Consider the following 24,277-nt stretch of genomic DNA (forward strand, 5'->3'; position numbering starts at 1 on the left):
TCTACACAGATCAACAGGGCTGTACTGCGAACAAGTCAGAGTGACATGATCCTCTGCTTAAGCATAACAACTTTACGACAGATGCCGGAGATTAGTAAAGAGAAGTAGTTGAGAATCTCTGCAAAGTGTCCTTTTCAGGCCACCAAATCAGAGATCCAGCGGAGGTGATCTGTCTATACTGCAATCCTCATCTTGTACTCAAACAGTGAAGATCATGAACTGTACTGTACTCACATCAGGTAAATGCATGCATCCAGATATGCATAGTTCAATTGTTGCAATATCTTAGGCATGTATGAATTGGACATAATCTTTTTGTTCTCAAGCCTAAGAAGCAAGAAGGAAAAATGAAGGCAAGCACTTAATATCAAATGAATGCTGCCTGACAGCCCGATTATCCTAACGATCGCACACTGCCTGTCTGCCAAATGATCATGTCAAACTAGGGAGCGGGGAGCATGCATGCAATGTCCACTCGACTAATTCTCAGAATACTCTTATTAAACTTGAGAATATCTTTACTCTAATTTAGATCCTACAAGCTACTTCGTGTCTGTAAAAGAATCAGGGTTGAATTGTGAAAAGCGGACCTTGATACTGACAGCGACGCAGCATTCGGTCAAGAATGAGAAGACAGATAGGGTCATCATCCACCACTAAGACCCTGAGGCCTGCTGGGAAAGTGTCTTCTTCAGCTGCTGCCTGCACCACGAGTGAGCTCTCTGTTTTCACACATCCTGAACTGTTTAGGATAGAGCTACTGCAAGCCGCAGGGGCCAACGTCTGGGTAGTTGTCATCGCCATCGTTCAGAGCTTTGCAGTATCCACCACCACCTGCAATGGTGTGTTGATTACATGCCAGATGCTGGAATTCTAGACAATGCCAGAAGGTTAAGGGGGGCCATTGCTGCAAATGGTGATCAGCTCCCCGAATTAGGCCATGGTGATGATCACCTCCGCAGATTGGGCCATGGGAGCTTAGAATTGACAGCACCCATCCTTGTACTGAGGGCCTCTGTGTCTCTCTCTGTGTTGAGCGCAACAGGGGAGGGGTGGCGGGGGGTCCCCAATTTGGAAAGCAGATCGAATGGGCAATGGCAGATTTGTTGGAGGCGAGGAAAAAAAGATTCAGGGCATCCCTTGAACGTTGACAGGCAGGCGAGAAGCCACCACCCAAGCAAGGGCTCTCTCTCTCTCTCTCTCTCTCTCTCTCTCTCTCTCTCTCTGTGCCTGTTTTGAGGGGTATGTACTCACGTCCCTTCTTCTGCGATCTCCACGAAGCCACAAAACTTGGATGTGTGCAACAGAGGATAAAAAAGAAATCCGGAATGCAGGCCTTTATTGTCTCTTCTCTCTCTCTCTCTCTTTCTCCCTCTCGCTACCAATAGCCTATAGGCATCCTCTCTCACTCTAGGCCCCTCCCTCCCTTGATGAGTAGTCAATGAATCAATGAATTGAGATGATTTGCCAAATTTGAGGATGTAAGAAGAGAGACACAACCAAGACTATGGTGGGTTGTCACAATCATGATCCAAAAAGACATTTTCTTCCCACCCATTATAAAAAGAACATGTGCTGTGGAGCCCAAGATGCCTTTTGTGGGCCCCATTATCATAGATGGTGTTCCCATGCATCACTCTCTCATGAACCTTTGGAAGCTATGGTTGCATCGTGTGCTGACCTATGATTCATTGAACCATTGTTGCAATACGCTACATGGCAAATGCCTCCTTTACTCATTTTCTTGCTCTACTATAAGGCATCATGTTATACTTGAGTAGATTTCACTCCCATTGGTTACTTGTGTAATTTTGTGGTAGGGTCTTGTATTTAATTTTAGTTAGACTAGATGATGATATTATGTTGAAAATCAATTTTCCTTAGAAAGGTTTCAAAGGGCCTTTAAACCAATGCAAAGGTTTCATGATAGCACAAAAAGGTTTGTGAGAAGTGAATAGATTAGAGCACAACTACAAAGTTCCACCGTAGCCATGTTTTTGTTGAAAGCTTTTGTAGATATTCATTCAAATCTAGCACCCCTCCCCCCCAAATTGCAAGGCTTGATTTCTTACAAGTGGCCTAAATTTTGATGAGATAAAGAGATATTCTAACAAGTTTGTGTTTGTTGTTATGTATAAGAAATAAACCAAAAATACTACAATCAAAGAACACCAAATTCAAGGATGATGATACACACAAAGGGCCTCAATGGTAGTCAAATAAGGTCCCAAGACCCAAAGCAATACTTAAGGAGTTCTTGCTCTCTGAAGCTTAGTAAGGAAAAGCTACTAACATAACCAATCTTTAATACTACTTGGGTCATGAAGTCAATAACTGGCTCAGGAGCTTAATTTCATTTCGCCATCGATTGTTTCACTTAGATATAGTCTCCATGCATTCTTGAATCTAGAATTACCTCAAAATACTTGCAATTACTAAAGTGAAATAACATCACCTCCCCTACAAGGAGTTTGAAAATTACCATTCAATGAAGGCCCAAAAAGTTAAGATTTGATTCAAAAAGTTAGTCTACTATATTATCATCATCATGATACCCCCCCTTTAAATCGACACAACACTGAATTTTCTATCCACCACAATATGGATATGCAGGTTCAATGAAAGTGGAGGTTTCAAAAGTTTCCACAATCGCCCTAAAAAGGGTGTTTCCATACTACAAGACACATATATAATGTTAAGTTCCTTTTATGAGTGCCCATGAGAGTGCTATGTCGTTTGACTAGAATTCAAAGAGCTATTAGGATGATAATGTCATGGTTATTTGAAAGCATGTGGAAAAGAAAAACACTAAGACAAAAGAGCTTCGCACTAATGAGATGTGTATGTAGTTGTTGACAAAAGAGGGTTCTCATACAATAAACATTTGGATGTTGGGTGTGTGACCTTCTTACACATGAAGGAGGTTGTTCACATGCATTTGAAATTAAGGTTGATGGATTATCCTTAGATTAAGGGCACACCAAAGCTTCCACTTAGTTTGGAAAGGAATTTTCTAGCCCTCTATGGCATGAAAAGGTAGATGAGAGAAGAAAGATTGATAATTGGCATGGAAATGAATTTTCTAGCTCTCTGTGGCATGAAAAGGTAGATGAGAGAAGATAGACTAACAATTGGTATGAAATACATTAAGACATCACAATATCAAAGTTTTGGCAACCCTTAAGAAATTTCCTATTTTTAATATGCGATAAACTATTGTGCACAAAATGTCAAGCTTTTAGGCTCTTAATAAAAATACCAACATCCAAGAAATCCTATCTATACAAGTTTTTACAAAGGTGTGAATTCTCAATGGGATTTGAAAATGTCAAGTGTAGCTCTTTAAAGGCGTGATCCACTTATGGAACCAACCTACAAGTTTAGGTATTGTTAACAAAAGATAATGTGATCCATCTTTTGCAATGGTCCCAAGTGTATGAGGCTTTGATGCAAGGAAAATGTGGTCAAATTAAACAAACTCTATGACATGCTTAGCTTATATTATGCACCATGAAATAAAAAAGGCATGCCAAGGCCAAGCAAATGTTTTCCTTCATGAGCCCAAGAATAGTGGCATTTCCTGCACATTTCCAATCGTGTGCATGCAAGAAGCTGTTAATGCTATTACTGTTTCTTTTTGCTTCAATCATCTCATGAGAAGGGTCTTAGTGATGGTTTCGACTCACAATCATATTCACTAAATTTCTACAAAAACCAATTGATTTTCCTTCTACTGCAATTTTTTTGCTATGTCGAGATTCTAGCATTTAAATTAAGATTTGGTGATTCTTAGTTTTCATATGGTGTGAAGTCATTTAATATGTGTAGAATATATTAGCCACCTCGTTGATAAGCACTTTAGTAAGTCAAGGTTGGCTAAGACAATATGCACATGTGAATACAAAATTAGAGGGACCTTGTTATAATGTGAAATCTACTTTGATCATGTTGCAACCTCTTGTTCTTTAGAGGGCTTGGTCTATTGTAAATACATGCATGTTTAAGTCTAATGTTGGTCATGATTGAAGGCAAAGCATTTTTCTTATTATTATCATACATTAGTCAAAATTTGCTAACATAATCTCGTCACAATGTCCTAAGTATTTTTACTATTTTAAATCATACGTGGATCTCTTCACCTAATGAAGCTATTAGCATAACAATTATTATTCTTGTTATTTTCCTAAATTAGTCAAAACTTATTATATAATCTCGCCACAATGTCCTAAGCAAGTGTTTTGACTTTTTTTCTAGATCGTATGTGTACGTCTTCTACTAATGAAGCTTTTAGCATAAACAATTAGAATGACCTTGATTGTCCTATGGTGTTGAATTTAGTGAAATACATATTTTTTATTTGTAAAGCATGTGAATCCATTGTTTTTTTATTTATATAATTTAGTGAAATATATACTTTTTCTTTGTGAAACATGTGGAGCCATTGTTTATTGATTTATACTTCAAAACACATTGCAGCGTCCTCTTCTTCATGTGAATTGAGTTGCAAGCAACATAATTTAGTCATTCATATTGAAGGCAAAACATTATTTCTAGTTTCTCGCATAAAGTAAGCAAAGTTTATAGCATAACCTCATGGCAAGGGCCTCGGTGTGTGTTTCAACTCATTTCTATCATGTATGTGGTTTGGTTAGAGTGAATGGAGCTTGAAACAAAACAATGAGAATGGCTTACTTTTGGTTGTCCTCTATGGTGTTGAAATTAATTAATTTGTTTTTTTTTAAATGAGGGAGAGAGAGAGAGAGTGTGTGTGTGAGTGCATGTGTGTGTGTGTGTGTGTGTGTGTGTGTGTGTGTGTGTGTAAGCACATGCGCATACACGCATGCAACATGTGTTCATGATGCAACAAACTTCTCATCTTTAAAAAAACAATGAAAAAGGGCCATGATCGAGCATTTTTAAGATCATCCTTAGGGCAGTTGCAACCTAGAGCTTCATCTTGCTAATTAAAAGCTAATACTCGAAAACAAACCTTTATGATGCAGTAAAAAGATACGCCGGAGTACTTGTTTTGCATATGAACCAGCTCCCATTTATTATTTGGTCTATTGACGTAAGGAGCACTCTATTATGACAAAACACATGCAAACAAAAGTTGAAAGCGTCCACTTTAGATTTTGATTAGATGTACCCACGACAAAGAAGCACTCTCAAAATGGGTATGTCTGTTCAAATAGTCTAGACTTTATCTTCTTTAATTGCTCCTCAATCATGATTTTGACCTTTGAGGGGGTTGTCATTTCCATCTCTTAATTTTGGTTTTTGACATGCTTTGTGTTGATTAACATGCCAATTCTACTCAGGGATCTTAGGTTTCATAAGTAGTCAACATTTGACTACACAGCTTATGAGTACAAACGTCGTAATCATGTCTTACGACATTCAAGAAAATGTCAAAAATTAGCGAAATTATTCTTTATCGGGAAATTATTTTAGCTTTTATGATGTTGCTCTAACTAGTTTTATTGTGGTATCTTAACTTTTAAACTTCCATGACCATGACATACATAATGTCAAAACCTATTCCTTGCCTCACACTCTCTGATGCTTACAACTTCAAGCTCTTTATGATAATATAAATTCACACAATGGCCTTCTTTACTTAGATTTGTCACAAATCACTAGTAAATGGAATCTTTTCAACTTTCCATAATCCACTCTCTCGTTGTAAGTGAGCAAGGACATTGCTAGAAATTCAATGGATATGAAGATCTCTACGAGTGGTTACTTTTAGATGTGCTATCGACTCTCAATTTTATGTCATGATTGATTACAATGTACCATTAAATTTTCAAGACACAAGTAGTTGTTGGACATTGTTTGCATTTTTTGTCATAGTGAAGTGTTATTGCATTATCTTTGAGCTCATCTACCTAGGTCTGATTAAAGTATCCTCCTTTTTTCTCCATATAACTTCACCATAGATGTTTTGAGATACACTTTGCATTGTTTTGAACAATGTGTTGCAAGTGATTACTACATAGTTAGTTGTACTATTAGCCTTTCAAATACCTATGCATATTGCCACCTTATCTCCTAATTGCACATTATGAAATGTTAACTTGTTTGAATTCTACAATCAACTTGAGTCTTTCTTGTTAAGAACCATGTTCTCAAGTATGGATACCATTATGAATGGAAATGAGCCCCCACTATCTCATATTGGCAACAATTCTTCCCACTTCATTTTGGATATTGTCATCCATGGTTGTAAACCCCACCTTTCATGCTAACCATAATCCTTTCCACTTGTAAAGTCTAGTCATCAAGTGATAACACAAGCACACTAGCTTTTTGAACACTAGCTTTTTGACATCTTTCTTGAGGAGCCCATGTCTCACATTAGTTATTATTGTCATTGTGATTCTTTCGCATTGTCATGTTATTCTTGTTCTTGTACTTCTTTGATGTTGTAATCATTAGTGTTATCATTATTTTTGTTGTTGAAATGACTAAGCCAATATCATAGTGTTCATACTTAAGATTGATTATATATTCATTATCATCATTATATACCAATTACATTGTTATACTTGCGCATCATAATAGTAGTGTTAGTGTAAAAATCATGGTGGTTTGTTTTGTTATAGTTGATATTTGGTTTTTCCTTTAGGGTCTTTTCATCAATATGTCATTCTTCTTAATCCATTAGATAGGTTGTCATAGTACACAACTACACTTGCTAAACAATTCTGTCGAATTTTGGTTTTTTTAATATGTCTTTGTAAAAGGCATGAGGTTGGGTTGACAACTACCTTATCTTTGAACTAGTGCTCTTGGAAGGCTCATATTGATCTCCCCTTTTCTCTTTGTGCCTTTTGATGTGATAAGAAATTGAGGGCTTACCAAATCATGCATTTGGCCTTAAAGGTGTCCATCTAAGTAGTAGTTCTTATAGCCACTCCTAGGTTGATCAATTGCATTTGATTATTGTATTTTCCCATTATGGATGCATTTTGAGTGTTTCTTGCATGGACCTTTCTTTGTCATCATAGATGTAATTAGCTCTTCATCATGAGTTATTGGTGTTGATGGCGAGAGGTCTTAAATTGATGGCTTGGGTAAGGGGTGTTGAATATGCTAAAAGGTCTTCAATCGATGGATTAAATAACCATTAGGAAACACCATCAGGAGGTATGCATATCTCCCCACAAAGATCGATCAAGTCTTCTGAAAGACAAACTTACATATTTGCTTATGGCTTAGAATAAGCATCTTCTTATACAACTGCCATTACAAACACTCAAACAAGTAAAGAGTCTTTTGTGAAAATTTAAGGGTAGAAAATTTCAAACATTTAGATCTATTAGCGTTAAAACTTTTGTCATTGTCTATGTTTTGGTTTTCCAATTCATATTATTGATCAACAAAATCTTTATATGAAAATGAGATTTGCTTCAAATAAGGAGCTTAATTTTTTTGTTAATGGGTTGCATAATTTTTTCTAGTCAATTTATTTGTGTCACATGGTGCTAGCCATGTCTTCTTAGGACTAATCATGGCATTGCTTATTCTTCCTTCATATTCTTTTTTAGATATGCTATTTTGTCTGTACAGATATGCTAGGTGTAGAAGCAAGCCTCCAAACTATAGCAATAAACTATAGTAGAAAAACTACATAACTACCTATGCATCAATCAATATAAGGGTGATGCCCTTAGAATTAAAAAGAGGGATATATTGACCCAAATAGTTGCACCTTTAATTGTATTTCTAATGTGACATGCTTATGTGCACCTTGGTATCAAAGTCTTTTGTCTTCTCAAGGGTTTTTGTTCTAATTTAGCTTGTAGAGAAATTTGCTTTTAAGAAATTGATGAGCCCATATGTATTACATAGTTTCATATGATATCCAAAAATAGAAAGGTGGCCTTAGAAAAAGAATGATTGAGTTTTAGCACACTTTTTTTTATTAAAGCTTTAAAGTCATGTTCAACAAATGAAAGTTAGTATTATACAATATTAAAGTGTAGTGAATGTTAATTGGCACTAGATGATTTCTATTCAATGATTGAGGATATTGTAAAGGATTTGTAAATAAGAATGGTAAGGTATATGGAACTAGCACTCATGAAGTGATGTATCTAGGTGACTCCATCTAGAACTCCCAAGGAATATCCAAACTTTGTGACCTAGAATCACTTTGACTCTAACCTTACAGGGAAAGGTCCATCTCATACAAATAAGGATCAATGTGAAAAAGGGGTCCAATTTGACTTCTAAGGCCTCCTAACAAAGTTTCTAGCATTGGTCTAGGGTAGTTATGTAGGGGCACTAGTCTAGTTTGATTTGAGAAACCATAACTACCCTAGGCCACTAATATGCCTAATAGCTATCAAAGACAGTGAGAAACAAGGGGAAATTATATTAAACTATGTTTCTTTTGGGTAAATGGTTGAGTAAGGATTGTGAAGTTCAACTAGAATGGTTGCTTTGTAGAAAATTTAAGGAGAACAGATGTAAATTGGTTGCACAAGGCAAGTGTGTGAGGATATTTACCTCGGGTATAAATGTACTTGAGCTAAAGGCTACTATGTTTGCACAAGGTGTAGGAGTTGTGGTTGATATTAACATTTGGTGTAAACACATTGGCCATGTAAATATGTAGCAGTTGAAGAATATGTAGTCATGTGAAATTGTGATGGGCTTGCCTAAGTTCAAAGTGACTGATATGCAAAAAGTGTGTGAAGCATGCCAATTTTAAAAATAGATATGGGTGTATTTCATGAAGGAGAAAAGTGAGTGTTCTCTCACTTTCAAGATTTTAAGAATCTAGTTGAGAAACAGATAGCTGTGTAGATTAAGTGCCTGAGATAAAATGGAGGGAGAGAATACCTCTCCAATGAATTAAAACTTTTTCTAAAACAACATGGAATTTAAAGGCGGTTTACATGTAGGTACACTCCAGAATAGAATGGTGTTATTAAAAGGAAGAACGTGCACATTGTAGAAATTGCACGAGCCTAGGCTAAAAAGAATTTGCCTCACTATTATCGTATTGAATCTATCTTTATAGTTGTGTATATTATGAACTAGACTTCCACTACTATAGTGCATGATGGACACTAGAGAAGAAGTTTACTTGCAAAAAACCTTATTTGTCACATGTTAAAGTATTTGGATGCATTGCATATGTATATGTTCCTGATGAGCCAAGAAAGAAGTTGGATCTAAAAGCTTAAAAGTGTATATTTGTTAGCTATTTCCTTGAGCAAAAGGGTTACATGTGTTATAATCCAATTACATGCAAGTTATAGGTGACCAAAGATGTTGTGTTTGACGAGATGAGCAGTTGGTATGTTGCTGCAAAATAAATTATTGCAAATGATGTAAAAGAAAATGCAATTGCAAAAAATATAACTCTATAGTCACAAACATTGAGTTGGCCAAAAGAGTTCTCTTCTAATAGATCTATTGAGAGATCATGGAATGGTAGGTTGCATGTGAATAGCACTTCTACAAGTGTAAAAAATATATTGCAAAAGGGAAAAGAAAAAGTGGTTGAGCCATTTGGTTGCTAGATGTTTCTACAAGCTATTATCTGGTGTAAGAAAAACTAGGGCTAATTTAAAGGGATCACATACTACTCCACAAGCAAACAGGTCAACAAGAGTAAGGTATCCTCTAAATAGGTTGACATATGATGGCTATGTTGCTTGCCATTATGCATATATGGTGAAGGTTATAAATTCAATTGAGTTGGTCATGGATGAAGAAATTGCTGCATTGGATGTAAACTAGACTTGGAATTTAGTGCCACTACTTGAGGAAAAGAAAGTTATAGGTCCAAGTGGATTTACAAAGAAAATCATAATGTAGATGGAAATCTAAGTAGGTATAAAGCAAGAGTGGTTGCCCAAGGTTATGCAAAGACTATAGATGATTACAAGGAGAGATTTTCTTGAGTGGCAAAGATAGAAACTATAAGAGTTTTTATTGTTGTGGCTACAACGAAAGGTTACATCTTATAAGAGTTTTTATTGTTGTGGCTACAATGAAAGGTTACATCTTATATCAAATGGATGTAAAGAATGCATTCTTACATGGTGAGTTGCAAGAAGTGTACATGGAGTAGCTTGTTGGGGGTAAAGGTGCCTCTGCCTAGCCGCCTATGTATTACTACACTGACAATACCCACCATTGCACACCTACAAGTGATAGGATCATCACTTTATTCTTTAATCTTTTAGTGACAGTTTGAATAAAGGAAGGCCTGGTCACACATTGTGACGGTTGGAATTTCCATTTTGTGTCTCTCTCTTTCTTGCTCTTGCTCTCCCGCCATAGCTCTTCCAAGCAAGCTTTGATCCTTCTCACCTTTCAATTGGTATCAGAGCGTGGTTGCTTGAGCATTCGAGCTTGGTCCGTGACTCCTTTAACTTCCTATTGATTATCTACACTCATTGGGTCTCCTTTCCGGTAGCCATAGTCGACTCTCTCGAGCTCCCGTCACTCCCCGACTTCCCAAGCACCTACCCGGCCCATTTGGGCACTCTCAAGGCATTCATTCAGAGGTATTGAAGCATTATTTTGAGTGTTTATTTTAGTTTGCAGGGTACAACAGGAAGGGACTACAAAAAATTTCGTTTTTTACTTCAACCCTCCCTTGGCACTCATTGGCAGCCTCATTTCGACACTATACACTTGGTTTATGCTTGGCTTGGCATTGAGCATTGATGTGATTTGCTTCAAGTTTGGGACTGTTATACACAGTTTACAGGCAGCCCATAGCAGTGTTACATTAGCATTTTATATCTGGATCACTTTAGCATTGACATTTGATACTCGGTTGGTCCCGAATGCTAGCGGAATGTATGCCTATGACGTGAGATACTTTTGGGGTTGAATTTTCTCAGCCATTGATTATTTTACACAATCCATAGGCATCCCAAAATAGGGCAGTCCCCCTATCATTACACTTTATACTTATGCTACATGGTCATTTGATGCCCGATTATGCCCGATTGGTCCCGAGTGGTCCCCGAATGTTTGGGGAATGTATGCCTATTGATTGGCCATCATTTGGAGCTAATTTAGTGGCCTAAAATACTCAGTTTTACATAGTAAATCATTTCCTTACACTCCATGTTTGAAGTTTATTTAGTCACTTTATGCTCTGCCTACTGGTCACATGTGCTTCCCAGGTGTTTCATATAACTATTGGGATGCAAATGAAGGTTGAAAAATGCTTTGAATGGTTTCGAAATGTATTTTGAGCCTTGTTTGAGCTTTGGATTGGTTGGCATTTACTTGACATTGATCTACATTGGCATGCTTTGTGACAGAGGTTATACCTATGGTCTATGTATGACCCATTGGTACATGCTTGATGCTTATGTTACCTACACATGCTAGTTACATTGTTTGGACTTGGATGCTACTGGAACTTCATTTGGGCTTGACTTTGGATGTTTTGGAGCTTATTTTGGTCTTGCTTTGGCTTGTCACAGAGATTGATTGGGATTGTCTTCATGACATTGGATGCTATCATTGGATACTTGACCACTCATATGCTCTAGATGTCTTACTAATGTATGATCTTGGATACTCCATCACCGGTACTCTTACATGCTTTGTTTGAGCTTATTTTCATGACACTTACAACTTTTGTGCTAGTGGGAGCGTCTTGATATGCTTAATAGACATTGAGCATGCGGTTTATGCCACTTGAGCATTCGGATACTTGAGACTAGGATCTTTGCTTTGATGTTGCATGGTTGATATGCCGTAGTCCTCACAGATGTACTTGGGCTGATTTGGGTTTTGCACTCCCTGAGCATACACATATTTGTGTCAGGTCTTGCTAGTATTGTGTACACTTTGCCCTATTACACAGGGGGTGTATCGGTTTATTGACAGATTCATTTGACATGCTTGGGTGTTTCCTCGATGTCTGTATGACTGTCACATATTGATTTATGCTCGCTTGATGCCGGTTATGCATTCATTTTGCCTACAGTTTACTCTCATTGTAGCTGGCTATAATTTATTACAACAAGTAGTTATGCATGGACAAACATGGAATTTTCATGTTCAATCATCCTGATTTTATATATTGTTGATGGTACTTGGTGGGCAGCATCATTAGCTATCAGTTCATGGTCATTTTGCCTTGGTTTTGGTGGTTTTTGGTCATCTTTTGAAGTTTACAGTAAGAAGTTTTGAACTGTCTGCACTGTTCAGCTTGCAGTATGGCATCTTCTTCCACAGACAATGCTATCTTCAACATCACTAAGCTTGATGGTACGAATTATGCCTGTTGGAAGAGCCAAGTTTGGCAGGTATTGGTGCGGAAATTGTAGATAAAGCCACTAAGGATGCATGGTGAGCAGTCTGATACTATGACTGGTGACAAATGGGATGAGCTTGATGAGTTATGCAAGTCCACCCTCATCTCGTCTCTCACACTGAATAGGTGCATTACAATGTGGTTGAGGAAGCATAGAGCACTTGGCAACTTTGGGATAAAATCAAGAATCTCTATGATAAGAAAAGTCCAGCAAGTCAGATTTATTGGCTGAAGTAACTTATGGACCTGCCCATGAAGGAGAATATGATGATATCTGCTCATTTGAGCCAGTTCCATGCTATTCTCAAGAACTTGACTTCGCAGGGCATTACCTTCAATGATGAGGTAACTCCATTGTTTTCTCTTGGGACTCTGATTGAGTCATGGGATATATTTCGCACCGCCTTATGTGCTCCTGCTACTATTTTGAACTTGCCTGATGTAGAGAGTGCTCTTCTGCAAGAAGAGATCAACCATAAGAACTTGGATGCCTCTCATGTGTCGCATGCTTTGACTATTAGAGGTAGAGGTGGTAAGAATGATCGTGGGTATGGATGTGGCAGAAACTCACAGATGTCTAGGTTTAAGTCATGCAGTAAGTCGCATGGGAGAACTACTAATGTGATATGTCATCATTGTGGCAAGAAGGGTCATATACACCCACAGTGTCATGAGTTGCGCAATGAGAAGCACAAACATAAGGGAAAGACAAAGTACATGAAAATTCCAATGATTGCAGCATGGTACCTGCAAAATCTAGTGTAAAAATAAAGGAGATAAATATCATGCAGACTAATGACTCCGACAGGGAGTACATACTTGCAGCTAGTTCTTTGATGCTACGCCATTGTCTGAGGTTCACTCTATGTATGCGTAGTGCTGGCTTTTGAATTCTGGTGCTTCATTTCATGTTACACCTTATTGTGAGTGGTTCCACTCCTACTGTGCTATCTCTGGCTGAGTTCGCTTGGGCGATGACAGGTCACTTCCTATTATTGGCATTGGCACTGCAGCTTCTACTGGCAGTACTTTTCTGTTACAGGATGTACGTCATGTACTTGCGCTTACACGTAGTCTTATGTTTGTATGGCAGCTTGATGATGCTGGGTTTCATGTATCTTTTGGGGATTCTGCCTGGAAGATCATGCTTTGTCAGTGGCAAACTTGTGTTTGTTAGAGGTGCCAAGGCTAGTAGCCTCTATCCTCTTGTAGTTGATGGATCCTCTATTGATCATGCTTTGTCAGTGGGCTTCATCCCAAATGTATCTCTTTGGCATGCTTGTTTGGGCCATATATCCTTGAAGGGAATGAAACTGCTTTTTGGTTTGCATGTTTTGATTCATGTGAGCATTGTCTTTATGAAAGATAGATTAGGAACATGCATAAGAAGTCTGGTAGGACACACATGAGTGAGCCCTTGGCATTGGTACATTTGGATGTCTGTGGGCCCATTCCCTATCAATCTATGGGTGGTGCAAAGTATTTTGTGACGTTCATTGATGATTTTTTTCATAAAGTCTGGGCTTACCCCATTAAGCTTAAATCAGATGTCTTGGATGTGTTTCAGAGATGGCTTTCATTGGTTGAGAACCAGACTAGGCATAGGCTGAAATGCCTTCGAACTAACAATGGGGGAGAATATGTGTCACGTGCCTTTGAGCAGCTATGTGATGAGAGGGGTATTCAGCGTCAATTGATCGTCCCCTATACCCCACCCCAGAATGGTTTGGCTGAGCAGATGAATAGAACCATCCAGGAGCATGTACGCAGTATGCTTAGCCATGCAAGCCTACCACAGAGCTTTTGGGTTGAGGTAGTCAGTACAGCTCTGCATATCATAAATAGATCACCTTCTAGTGGTTTGGATTTTGAGGTTGTAGAGGAGGTATGGACTCCATCTTATGCACATCTACGTATCTTTGGATATGAGGCATTCTGCCATGTGCCTAAAGGCAGGTGTAGTAAGCTAGATCTTAAGAGTGTCAAATGCATTTTCATTGGCTATGGAGATGTAGGATATATGGTTTATCGTATATGGTATCCACATGTGCGAAAAGTCATCCGCATCCTAAGAAGGTGGTAGAGATACACATGGCTATATTCCAAGAGGAGCCATGTGCTCCTGCACAGCCAATGGGACAACGTGCAGCAATAGTTGGTACACTTGGCCAGGGTGTTGGACAGGTAGCATAGCCTACAGTGAGAAGGTCTACTAGAGATAGACGTCCGCTTGATAGATTTGAGCCCTCGATGGATTATGTCTTGGTTGCAGATGTAGGAGAGCTTTTCACCTATGATGAGGCTATGCACAGGGGTGACAGTCACTCTTGGGAGAGGGCTATGCAGTCTGAGATGGATTCCCTGCACAAGAATATGACTTGGGATTTGGTTGCATTGCTTAAGGGCAAGAAGACTTTGCTGTGCAAATGGGTGTACAAGCTGAAAAGTACCCCTAGAAACCCCAAGCTAGCTTATAAGGCAAGACTTGTTGCTAAGGGTTTTAAACATGAGCATGGAGTTGATTTTGATGAAGTATTTTCTCTTGTGGTTAAGATGACCAGCCTATTCTTGGTTTTGGCCTTAGTCGTGTAGCTTGAGTTGGAAATGTATGAAATGGATGTCAAGACTGCATTCTTGCATGGGGATTTGCATGATGAGATTTACATGGAGCAACCTAAGGGCTTTGCGGAGCCTGGCAGGGAGCACCTAGTGTGCAAGTTGAAGAAAAGTCTTTATGGCTTGAAGCAAGCACCTAGGGAGTGGCATCATTAATTTGATGCCTTTATGTAGTCACATGGCTACAATAGGAGTGCTATGGATTCGTGTCTTTACACGAAGACAGTCCGTGATGGCTCATTACTTATTTTGGTACTTTATGTGGATGATATGTTGATAGCAGGGAAAGCTCATGATGAGCTGGATGCTCTTAAATCTTAGCTGAAGAAGAGCTTTGAGATGAAGGATTTGGAAAGGGCTCTCACATTCTTGGTATGCACATTAAGCGTGACAGGCATCAGGGACTACTCTACCTCTCATAGAGGGAGTACATTCATAAAGTCCTTGAGTGTTTCCGCATGCAGAACGTGAAGCCTATTGGCTATCCATTACCTTCTTATGTGAAGGTCTCACTGGCCGATTGTCCACAGATAGATGAGCAGAGGGCCGAGATGGACAAGATCCCTTATGCATCAGCCATGTGGGTAGTTTGAAGTATGCCATGATATCCACTCGTCCAGATATTGCCTTTGCAATTGATGTTGTGGCATGCTATATGGCTATACTTAGCAAGAAGCATTGGGATGCCATGAAGGGTATCATGAGATACCTGAAGGGCACAACAGATATGTGTATTTGCTATGGCAGCCAAGATGATACAGGAGTTGTGGGGTACATAGGCTCCGATTATGCAGGACATGTAGATAGTAGGAAGTCCACTTCTGGCTATGTATTCACCTATGCTGGAAATGCTGTCTCTTGGATGTCCAGGGTTCAATAGTGTACGACTCTCTCTACCATTGACGCCGAGTATGTTGCAGCCACTGAGGCTTGCAAGGAGGCCATATGGTTGGGCCGTTTGGTTCATGACCTTGGGATTGATGCTATACCTATGATGCATTCGGATTCTATGAGTGCTATTTAGCTAGCCAAGAATCTGGTCTTCCATGTAAAGACGAAACACGTTGAGGTGAGGTATCACTTCATACGTGGGGTCGTGGAGGACAAGTCGTTTGACCTTGTCAAGATCTCCACTGACAAAAATCCTGCAGATCTGCTCATAAAAATTCTCACTATTGAGCACTTTGCATTCCTCAAGAGATTGATGGGCGTTGGATGAGATGACGTTTTTCCTCATCCTGTTGTACATGTGTACATTGTACTGTCTTTTTCTTTTTCTTTTCTCTCCTCATTGGGACAGATTCGCCTTTAAGTGGGAGGTTGTTGGGGGTAAAGGCACCTCTACCTAGCCACCCGTGTATTACTACACTGATAGTACCCGCCACTGCACATTGCAGGTGGCGGGTGCCCATCACCATCACTTTATTCCTTATTCTTTTAGTGACAGTTTGAATAAGGGAAGGCCCAGTCACACATTGTGATGGTTGGAGTTCCCATTTTGTGTCTCTCTCTTTCTTGCTCTTACTCTCCCGCCATAGCTCTTCCAAGCAAGATTCGATGAGAAGTTGGGTGTAAAGGCACCTCTGCCTAGCCGCCAGTGTATTACTACACTGATAGTACCCACCATTGTACATTGCAGGTGGCAGGCGCCCGTCATCATCACTTTATTCTTTATCTTTTAGTGACAATTTGTATAAAGGAAGGCCCGGTCACACATTGTGATGGTTGGAGTTTACATTTCGTGTCTCTCTCTTTCTTACTCTTACTTTCCCGCTATAGCTCTTCCAAGCAAGCTTCGATCCTTCTCACCTTTCATAGCCATAGGGTTATGAGAGCATGGTTCAGCCCAATTATGTGTGTAGACTATGCAAAGCCTTGTATGGGTTGAAATAGACACTGAGAGCATGGCATGATAAGATAGCATAGTATCTTGTCTCTATTGGTTTTTATGTTGCAAATGCATATCACTTGCTCTATGGATGTCAAATTGATAGGGGTATTGTTGTGATTACCCTATATGTGGACGATTTGATTGTTGGTGATGACAATGTGCGAGAGATGGAACATGTGAAGAGTCTTCTCAAGCAAAATTTTGACATGAAAGATTTAGGAGAATTGAACTACTTCATTAGCGTTGAGGTGATAAGAACATCTAAGGGGATATAGCTCTCACAAAGGTAGTACATCTTGGATATGTTGACGAAGTATAGTATGGTTGATTTTAAGCTAATCTTAGTACAATTAGATCGGAATATAAAGCTAAGTGCTGATGTGGGTGAGATATTAAAGGATCCCATCATGTACATGAAGATGGTGAAAAGATTAATCTTCACTACTATCACTAGGTAATATTGTAACTACACAATTGGCTTTGAGAGTCAATTATATATAAGTGCATCACAAGCCTCATTTGAACAATGTGAGACATACCTTGAGGTACCTTAAGGGCACACTAAATTATGGTGTTTTTTATGAGACTAACTCGGTGGTGCCGTTATTTAGTTATGTTGATGCAAATTGGGTAGGTTATATGTTTGACAAGAAGTCCACCAATGGCTTTGTATTTTCCTTTGGAAGTGGGGCTGTGACTTGGAGCAATAAGAAATAGCCTATTGTTGCATTATCGAGTACAAAGTCATAGTATAGGGGTGTTGCTATGGCAATATGTGAGGTAACTTGGATATGAAAGCCACTTGATGATTTAGGGATACAAATGCACAAGAGGCTTGTCATTTATTGTAAGACACATGAGCATCATATAGTTGGTGAGAAACCCAATATTTGATACACACATGAAACACATTGAGATTCATTACCATTTCATTAGAGAGAAAGTCTCACTCCACCCCTAAAATGACACTAAGTCGAGTTTTAGGACAATGCTCCTAGGAAAGTCAAATGCTTATCTCTTTGCTAAGATCCTTAGTCTGAAATTTCATGGAAAACCTATTGGTAAACCAAGACCGCCTTGTGGATCCATTGGGGATTTATCCATCCACTTTTCTCAAAGGCATAGTCTTAGTTTTTAAATTAATCCTTTAAAAACTATGCTTCACACATATAAACAACTTCCTTAATTAGAACAATTAAGACTAGCTTCTTTACAAAAATTTAGGCCACAAATACAAATACAAAATTATAGTCTTTTGAAGACAGTAGCAAACAATGTACTTATCTATACCTTCTCCAAGGTACAATACCTAGTTGCTATTTTGTCTATTACACCGAGACATGTATCCAAAGCACCTGGATACCTATGTCCAACTCCCATGGAGACAATCCACCCTTATCTAAAATTAGGTCTTTCAATGTCCACATATTCTAGGCTATGGTTTCTATCTCCATCCTAGGCCCAATATGGGGTGTATAGAGGCTCCCTAATACAAATGCCACCATAGAAGCAAACCTTGCCTTTCATGATGGCCTTCCCACCACTTGACCCTTAGTCAATGTATTGAGCAATTCCCTTTTGGGTCTCTTGCCTTCACTAGCATATCCAATGTGCAATCATGTTGGTAATCCACCCATGCATCAAACCCTTGTCTAGTAAGTCCTTGGAATGAGTGTAGCTCTTTCTTTCCTCTATACTTTAATGGTAGAATGGATAGCATCATGGTGAAGACAGTCAAAGTAGGTAATAAGAGTGGCTATGAATAAAGAGAAAAATAATAATTGAGTAAATACCAATCGAGATAGGAGGAGATTGAGGAAATGGCGATCGAAGGGACTTAGTGGTTGAAAATGAGAATAACAAAAACCACAAAGAGGGGTTGAGTCTCTTTCCCTCTCCCTTTCCTCCCCCTTTCTCTCCTCTCCCCTCTCTTAATATGAGTAGTAGTGTAAGAAGAACCAACCTTCAATTGCATTTAAAAGGCTATTTTATAACTTTCTTTCTGTCTCGTCACTTGGCATTTCAACCCTCATCCATAGGGTGATCAATCTTCTTTTTCATATTGTTCTTTTTAATTTATTTGTGGGTGCATGGGTATTTTGGTTTGAGATGACCTCTCAATTTGCATTATAGCAATTGCTGCTTGTCTAATAATCATGAGAGTGATGACGATGGCGATTGTGACCATGATGAGGATGATGATCATTTTGAAGAGATGAGGTAGCTTTGATCTTCAACATGACAATATGGCAATACTAGTGTTGTTGTCATGTTGATGACAAGGAGGATAAATTGTTAAATCTTTTAAGCTTTTATTTTTCTTTTAAACTTTTATTCGATTACTACCCTTCCCTTGGTTTTTTTTCATGCCCTTTTACTTTGGGGCTTGGAACCTTACATCATCTCTCACTTCAAGAAATTCAAGAGTTGGGTTAGGGACCCACCCCACTTTCGCTACACTACTCTGCACACAGGTACTCAAACTTGAGGCAACTTAATGAAATCAAAGAGCAAATTATTGCAATGTATTGTGGCTCAATTATTATTGCAAAAGTGGAGTCCATTATAAGTGAAATGTGGAGCAAGAGTGGAAGCATGAGCACAGTTACAATGTGTGACATGTCCTCCCTTATTCTATTGTCATGTAAAGAATAAAGAATAAGGTGATAGTGATAGCCACTGGCACCTAAAATATATAAGTGTGTGGGTGGTAAGTATAAGTAAATGTAGGCATTTAGGCACATGCGGCCTTTAACCCCTGATAGCCTCCCACTTGAAGACGAATGTGCTTGAGTATAGAGAGAACAATGAAAAAAGTAACAAAGTACAATGTGTACATATATGTACAACAAGATGAGGAATATACGTCATCTCATTCTACACCCATTATCTTCCTAAAGAAGGCATAGCATTCTACTAGGAGACTTTTAGTGAGTAGATCTACAAGATTTTTATTAGTGGAGATCTTGACAAGCTTTATTTACTTGTCCTCAACTACCTCTTTGATGAAGTGATAAAAAACCTCAATGTGCTTGGTCTTTGTATGAAAGACGGATTACATGCCAACTGAATGGTACTCATAGAGTTTGAATGCAAAGTAGAAGCCATAATCATACCAAGGTCTATTCACCAGATAACCTAACCATAGGGTCTCCTTGCAAGCCTTAGTGGCTACAATGTACTCAGCCTTGGTATTAGACAAGGCCATGCCTTTTGCACCCTGGACATCCAAAAAACAACATCCCTAGTAGCAAAAGGTGAAGACATAGCCAAAGGTGGACTTTTTATTATATCTACATATCCTACATAATCAGAGTCTCTGTAGCCCAAAAACTCCATCTTGGCCAGCATAACAAATGCACATATCTATACTGCACTTAAGATTTCTCATGATACCCTTCATGATGTCCCAGTCTTGCTTGCCACATGTTGCCATTTATAAGGAGCCACAACTTTCACTACAAATGCTATGTCACGTCTAGTGGCTATCATAGCATACATCAAGCTACCCACCACGTATATATATGGGATCTTGGCCATCTCATCCCTCTTATCATTTGACTAGGGATAATACGCCTGATTAACCTTCACATGAGAAGGTAATGGGTAGCCAATAGTCTTACCATTGTGCATATAGGTTCCACTCAAGAACTTTATGAACATAAACTAGTAGAGGAGTCCCTTAGAGTGATTGCGTGTAAGGCACGTACCATGTATGTGAAAGGCATACCCCATGTCCTTCAACTCAAAGATCTTTTTGAGTTGAGTCTTCAAAGCATCCAAGTTACCACCATGATTATACATCCACAAGGGCATACTCTCCTCGTAGTCACTAATCTCAAGAATCCATAAGATCCTATCATTGCAACACAATTATATATCCACAAGGGCATACCCTCCTCATAGTCATTGATCTCAAGAATCCACAAAATCCTATCATTGCAACACATGTATATCAACTTCTTAGCTCTACATGCCAATAATCTATTTCGAATGGTGCTATGCACATATTTACATGTGTTCCAATTTCACTCTAAGATAGAGTTGTTAGCATATTGCGCTAGTATATGTAGAGCGAGGGGTCTCATATGTGGACAAGTCTCCCTTGTATTCATGGTCCACCACTTTCATTGCCCCTTGGCCATCTCCTACACAAAGAGATTAGAAAATGGACCTTCTCTTAACCTGAAACTAGAGATCTCTTTGACACATTCCTTACATGCTACCTTGTCATTTGCATAGAATGTGTTGACCATAGTGTAGAAGTCTCCAACCACCTCACTATTGCTACATATGTTTAGGCCCCAATACCCAAGATCTAACATGTACGTGACACTGGACAATGGTTTATGGGCTACAACCCATCTTCTCTGAATATATTTTGATAGTATCTTCCTCTAAGATGCATTAAATAGTTTTTGCTAGGGCTTTTCAATGGAGTTTTTAATCTCCTTATAAGACTCTAAACTCTCTTGCATAGTCTATTGTGTCATCCATTGCTTTTCTATGTTTGCCACATTCTCATCCATTCTACATATATCATACATGATGGGCATCATTACATGATATGCATTGGCCACCACAGACCACCACCACTTAATCCTTGTTTTAACAATTAGAGAGCAGTCCAACAACATTATCCCTTAGTCACACACTTTACTCAACTTCTCAATTGTACATATCCTTGTATGAGAATATCTCTATCATAACACCCTTGTTTCAACTTCAGGACTCCAAAGTATAAAAATGAGTGCAAAACCATATCTTTGTAGGAAGCTTTAACATGCACGACATCCGAACTTGGTATATGCCAAGTATTCAACTTCTTTTGAGAATAAACTTGGCAACTCTCCTACAATCATCAATAATCCTAGCAAACCAACCCGTATCTTTCTTTTTATACCAATCTTTCAATATCAAAAAAAGTGAATGAGTGTTGCAACCACTATATGCAATCTTTGGATATCATTCTTCTACAAGTCTAGCTGCATTTTTATAGTTCTTTGCACTATCCATAACAACTTGCATCACATGATGATGCCTTATCTCTTCAATAGTCTTGTATAAAATATCTACATTATATTCCCTTGAATTAATTTTTCCTATGCTATGTATGGCCTTTAAGAATGTTTCCCCCCTAATGAAACCAACATGATGTTTATCAATGGTAATTGTGGAACATTGGACCAACCATATGTTATAATAGTACATCCAACCAAGCCCAAGTTGCATAGAATGACCTTTCAACCCGCTCCTTCACCTCTAATTGGCACTTATCACAAACATCATGCAATATTGAGTAATAAGATTGTGAGGAAAATCCAACCCCAAACTCCCTTGTTCCATGCATACTTCCAATTATCATTATCCACAATTGTCATTACATGGTTCGAAAAAAAAAGCGTTAGGTAAGGCCATCTATACTCCTTCTAATTGCATCACACAAAACTTTGATGGAGAGAGGCTTGGTGGACACTCTCTTTGTTCTTGGATTGGAACTTTCCCCATCAAGTTGTAATTGAAACTCTCTAGAGTTAAAGGCATGGGATGTCTTAGATTGAGAGGTATTTGGCTTATTAACAATGTCAATCTACAAGTCAAACATCCCAACTTCAACACATGACACTGTTGTAGTGGAAGTCATCTTACTTTCATAATGTTTGCAAATAGCTTTGGCCACTTGTTTAGCAACAACTCAATGTTGACATACATGCATGGACTTCTTCACACTACCAAAGAAATGGTCCCTAATGTAGGATGTACAATTAGACTTCACAATATGACAAAAATTACATTCCCAATGCATATATCCACCTAAAAGATTTTGGACAAATTGCCACTCTATCCCTAATGGATTATTTTTGGAGTTAGGACCTAACTTTGCATTTGACTCTGGTGAGAGGAATAAGCATTGGTTGTCTTTGAAAATTGGAGAATTGGTGCCCTCATATTCTTGAATACTATATTGCACATGGAGGTAACAAGTAAGTGATCAATAATCACTACTCTATAAGATTCCTAGCTACAAGTTGCAATAAATTAGTAATACATGAAGCTATCCATGGAGCAAATAATCAAATAAATAGACAAATGAATTATATAACAATTCATGAAATAATCAATCATTTACATCCTCAATCTTTAACATACAAAGTAAGTGCACTTAAAAATAAGAAACATACACTTACATGCAATTGCTATTCCTATATCATTTTGACAACCACATGCAACACATAAACACTATTCATTTTGAAAATTCATAATAATCTTTTTGTACACTAATTATAAATATGTAATGATATGAGTTATGACGTGAAAGAATTATGAAAAAGACAAGTAAACATGCAAATATTGAGTGCTCTTACACCTAAGGAATAGTATATGCACAAGTAAACGTGCAAAAATATTATAAATATTCATCTTTTATATGACATGAACATTACTATTCACATATATTATAATATTACATATAGAGTTAATATGCAATGCATGTACACAACTTATCAACAATTAGCATAACATTTAAAATTTAAAGTACATGTTTAAAGTAATGATAAACAAAGCTAACGAAGTGATATTTGTCTGATTAGGGATAACATAGCCCAAATGGCACCAAACAACAACCATACCATGAACTAACATTGCCCAAGATAAGACATTAACCCATTAAAGAAAGTTCATATATACTTACTTGTTATTTTTAAACCCAATGCTTCATATTTAGGATACATGCAACCCATGTGAGAACCAACTACGCGAGATACAAAGCACTTTGTGATTGCCTTAATATTGGTTCAAAAATAAGATGCAGGACTAGAAAACAATCAAGGATTACGTCTTGCTCTCATAAGAACAAGTAACTTGATCTTGGCCACGATGGAAGACATGGTTCACTCCCATGGTAGCATGCAAGCAAGGGAGGCTTTGGACACCCCATACTAGGCCTAGCATGGTGATAAAAACATGTGTGGGCTAGTATCCGTGGACCTTGGCAAACCGAATTCTAGATAAGGGTGGATTGTCTCCATAGGAGTTGGGGACACAAGCATCCAAGTGCTATGGATATGGTTCAACCTAATGTAAGTGATGCAATGCTCGCTTGGAATTGTATCTTGGAGAAGGTATAAGTAAGTACATTGTTTGGTATTGTATTCAAAAGACTATTTGAATTTGTCTTTATGTATGTGACTTAAAATTACATGAAAAAACTTGTGTTAATAGGTCTAATTAAGGAAGTTTTATGTATGTACGAAACATAATTGTGGTAGTATCAATTAGAATACTAAAATCACACCTCCAAGGGAAGCAAGTGGATGAATCCCTAATGGGTTCATCCTACAATATGGTGGCCTTGGTTAGATAAGAGGTTTTCCATGAAATTTTAGACCAGGGATTTCAAAAAAGAGTGACTGTCCTAGAGCGTTGTCCTAGAACCTGACTTAGTGTCATTTTAGTAGACCATA

General features: G+C 38.3%; 1 protein-coding gene across 1 annotated transcript in view; it reads right to left on the reverse strand.

The window, feature by feature from the left end:
• LOC148041479 (uncharacterized) overlaps positions 1–1,412 on the reverse strand; it is a 33,769-nt gene extending 32,357 nt beyond the window's left edge. The window contains exon 1 of the mRNA XM_087679983.1: positions 591–1,412. Within this exon, the coding sequence (XP_087536109.1) occupies positions 591–804 (214 nt within the window). The 5' untranslated portion in view covers positions 805–1,412. The remainder of the gene's footprint in view (positions 1–590) is intronic.
• Positions 1,413–24,277: the final 22,865 nt, after the last annotated feature.

Source organism: Lygodium microphyllum, chromosome 1 (genome assembly GCF_053477565.2).
Source record: "Lygodium microphyllum isolate KBCC chromosome 1, Lygodium_microphyllum_v1.1.10, whole genome shotgun sequence".
NCBI lineage: Eukaryota > Viridiplantae > Streptophyta > Polypodiopsida > Schizaeales > Lygodiaceae > Lygodium > Lygodium microphyllum.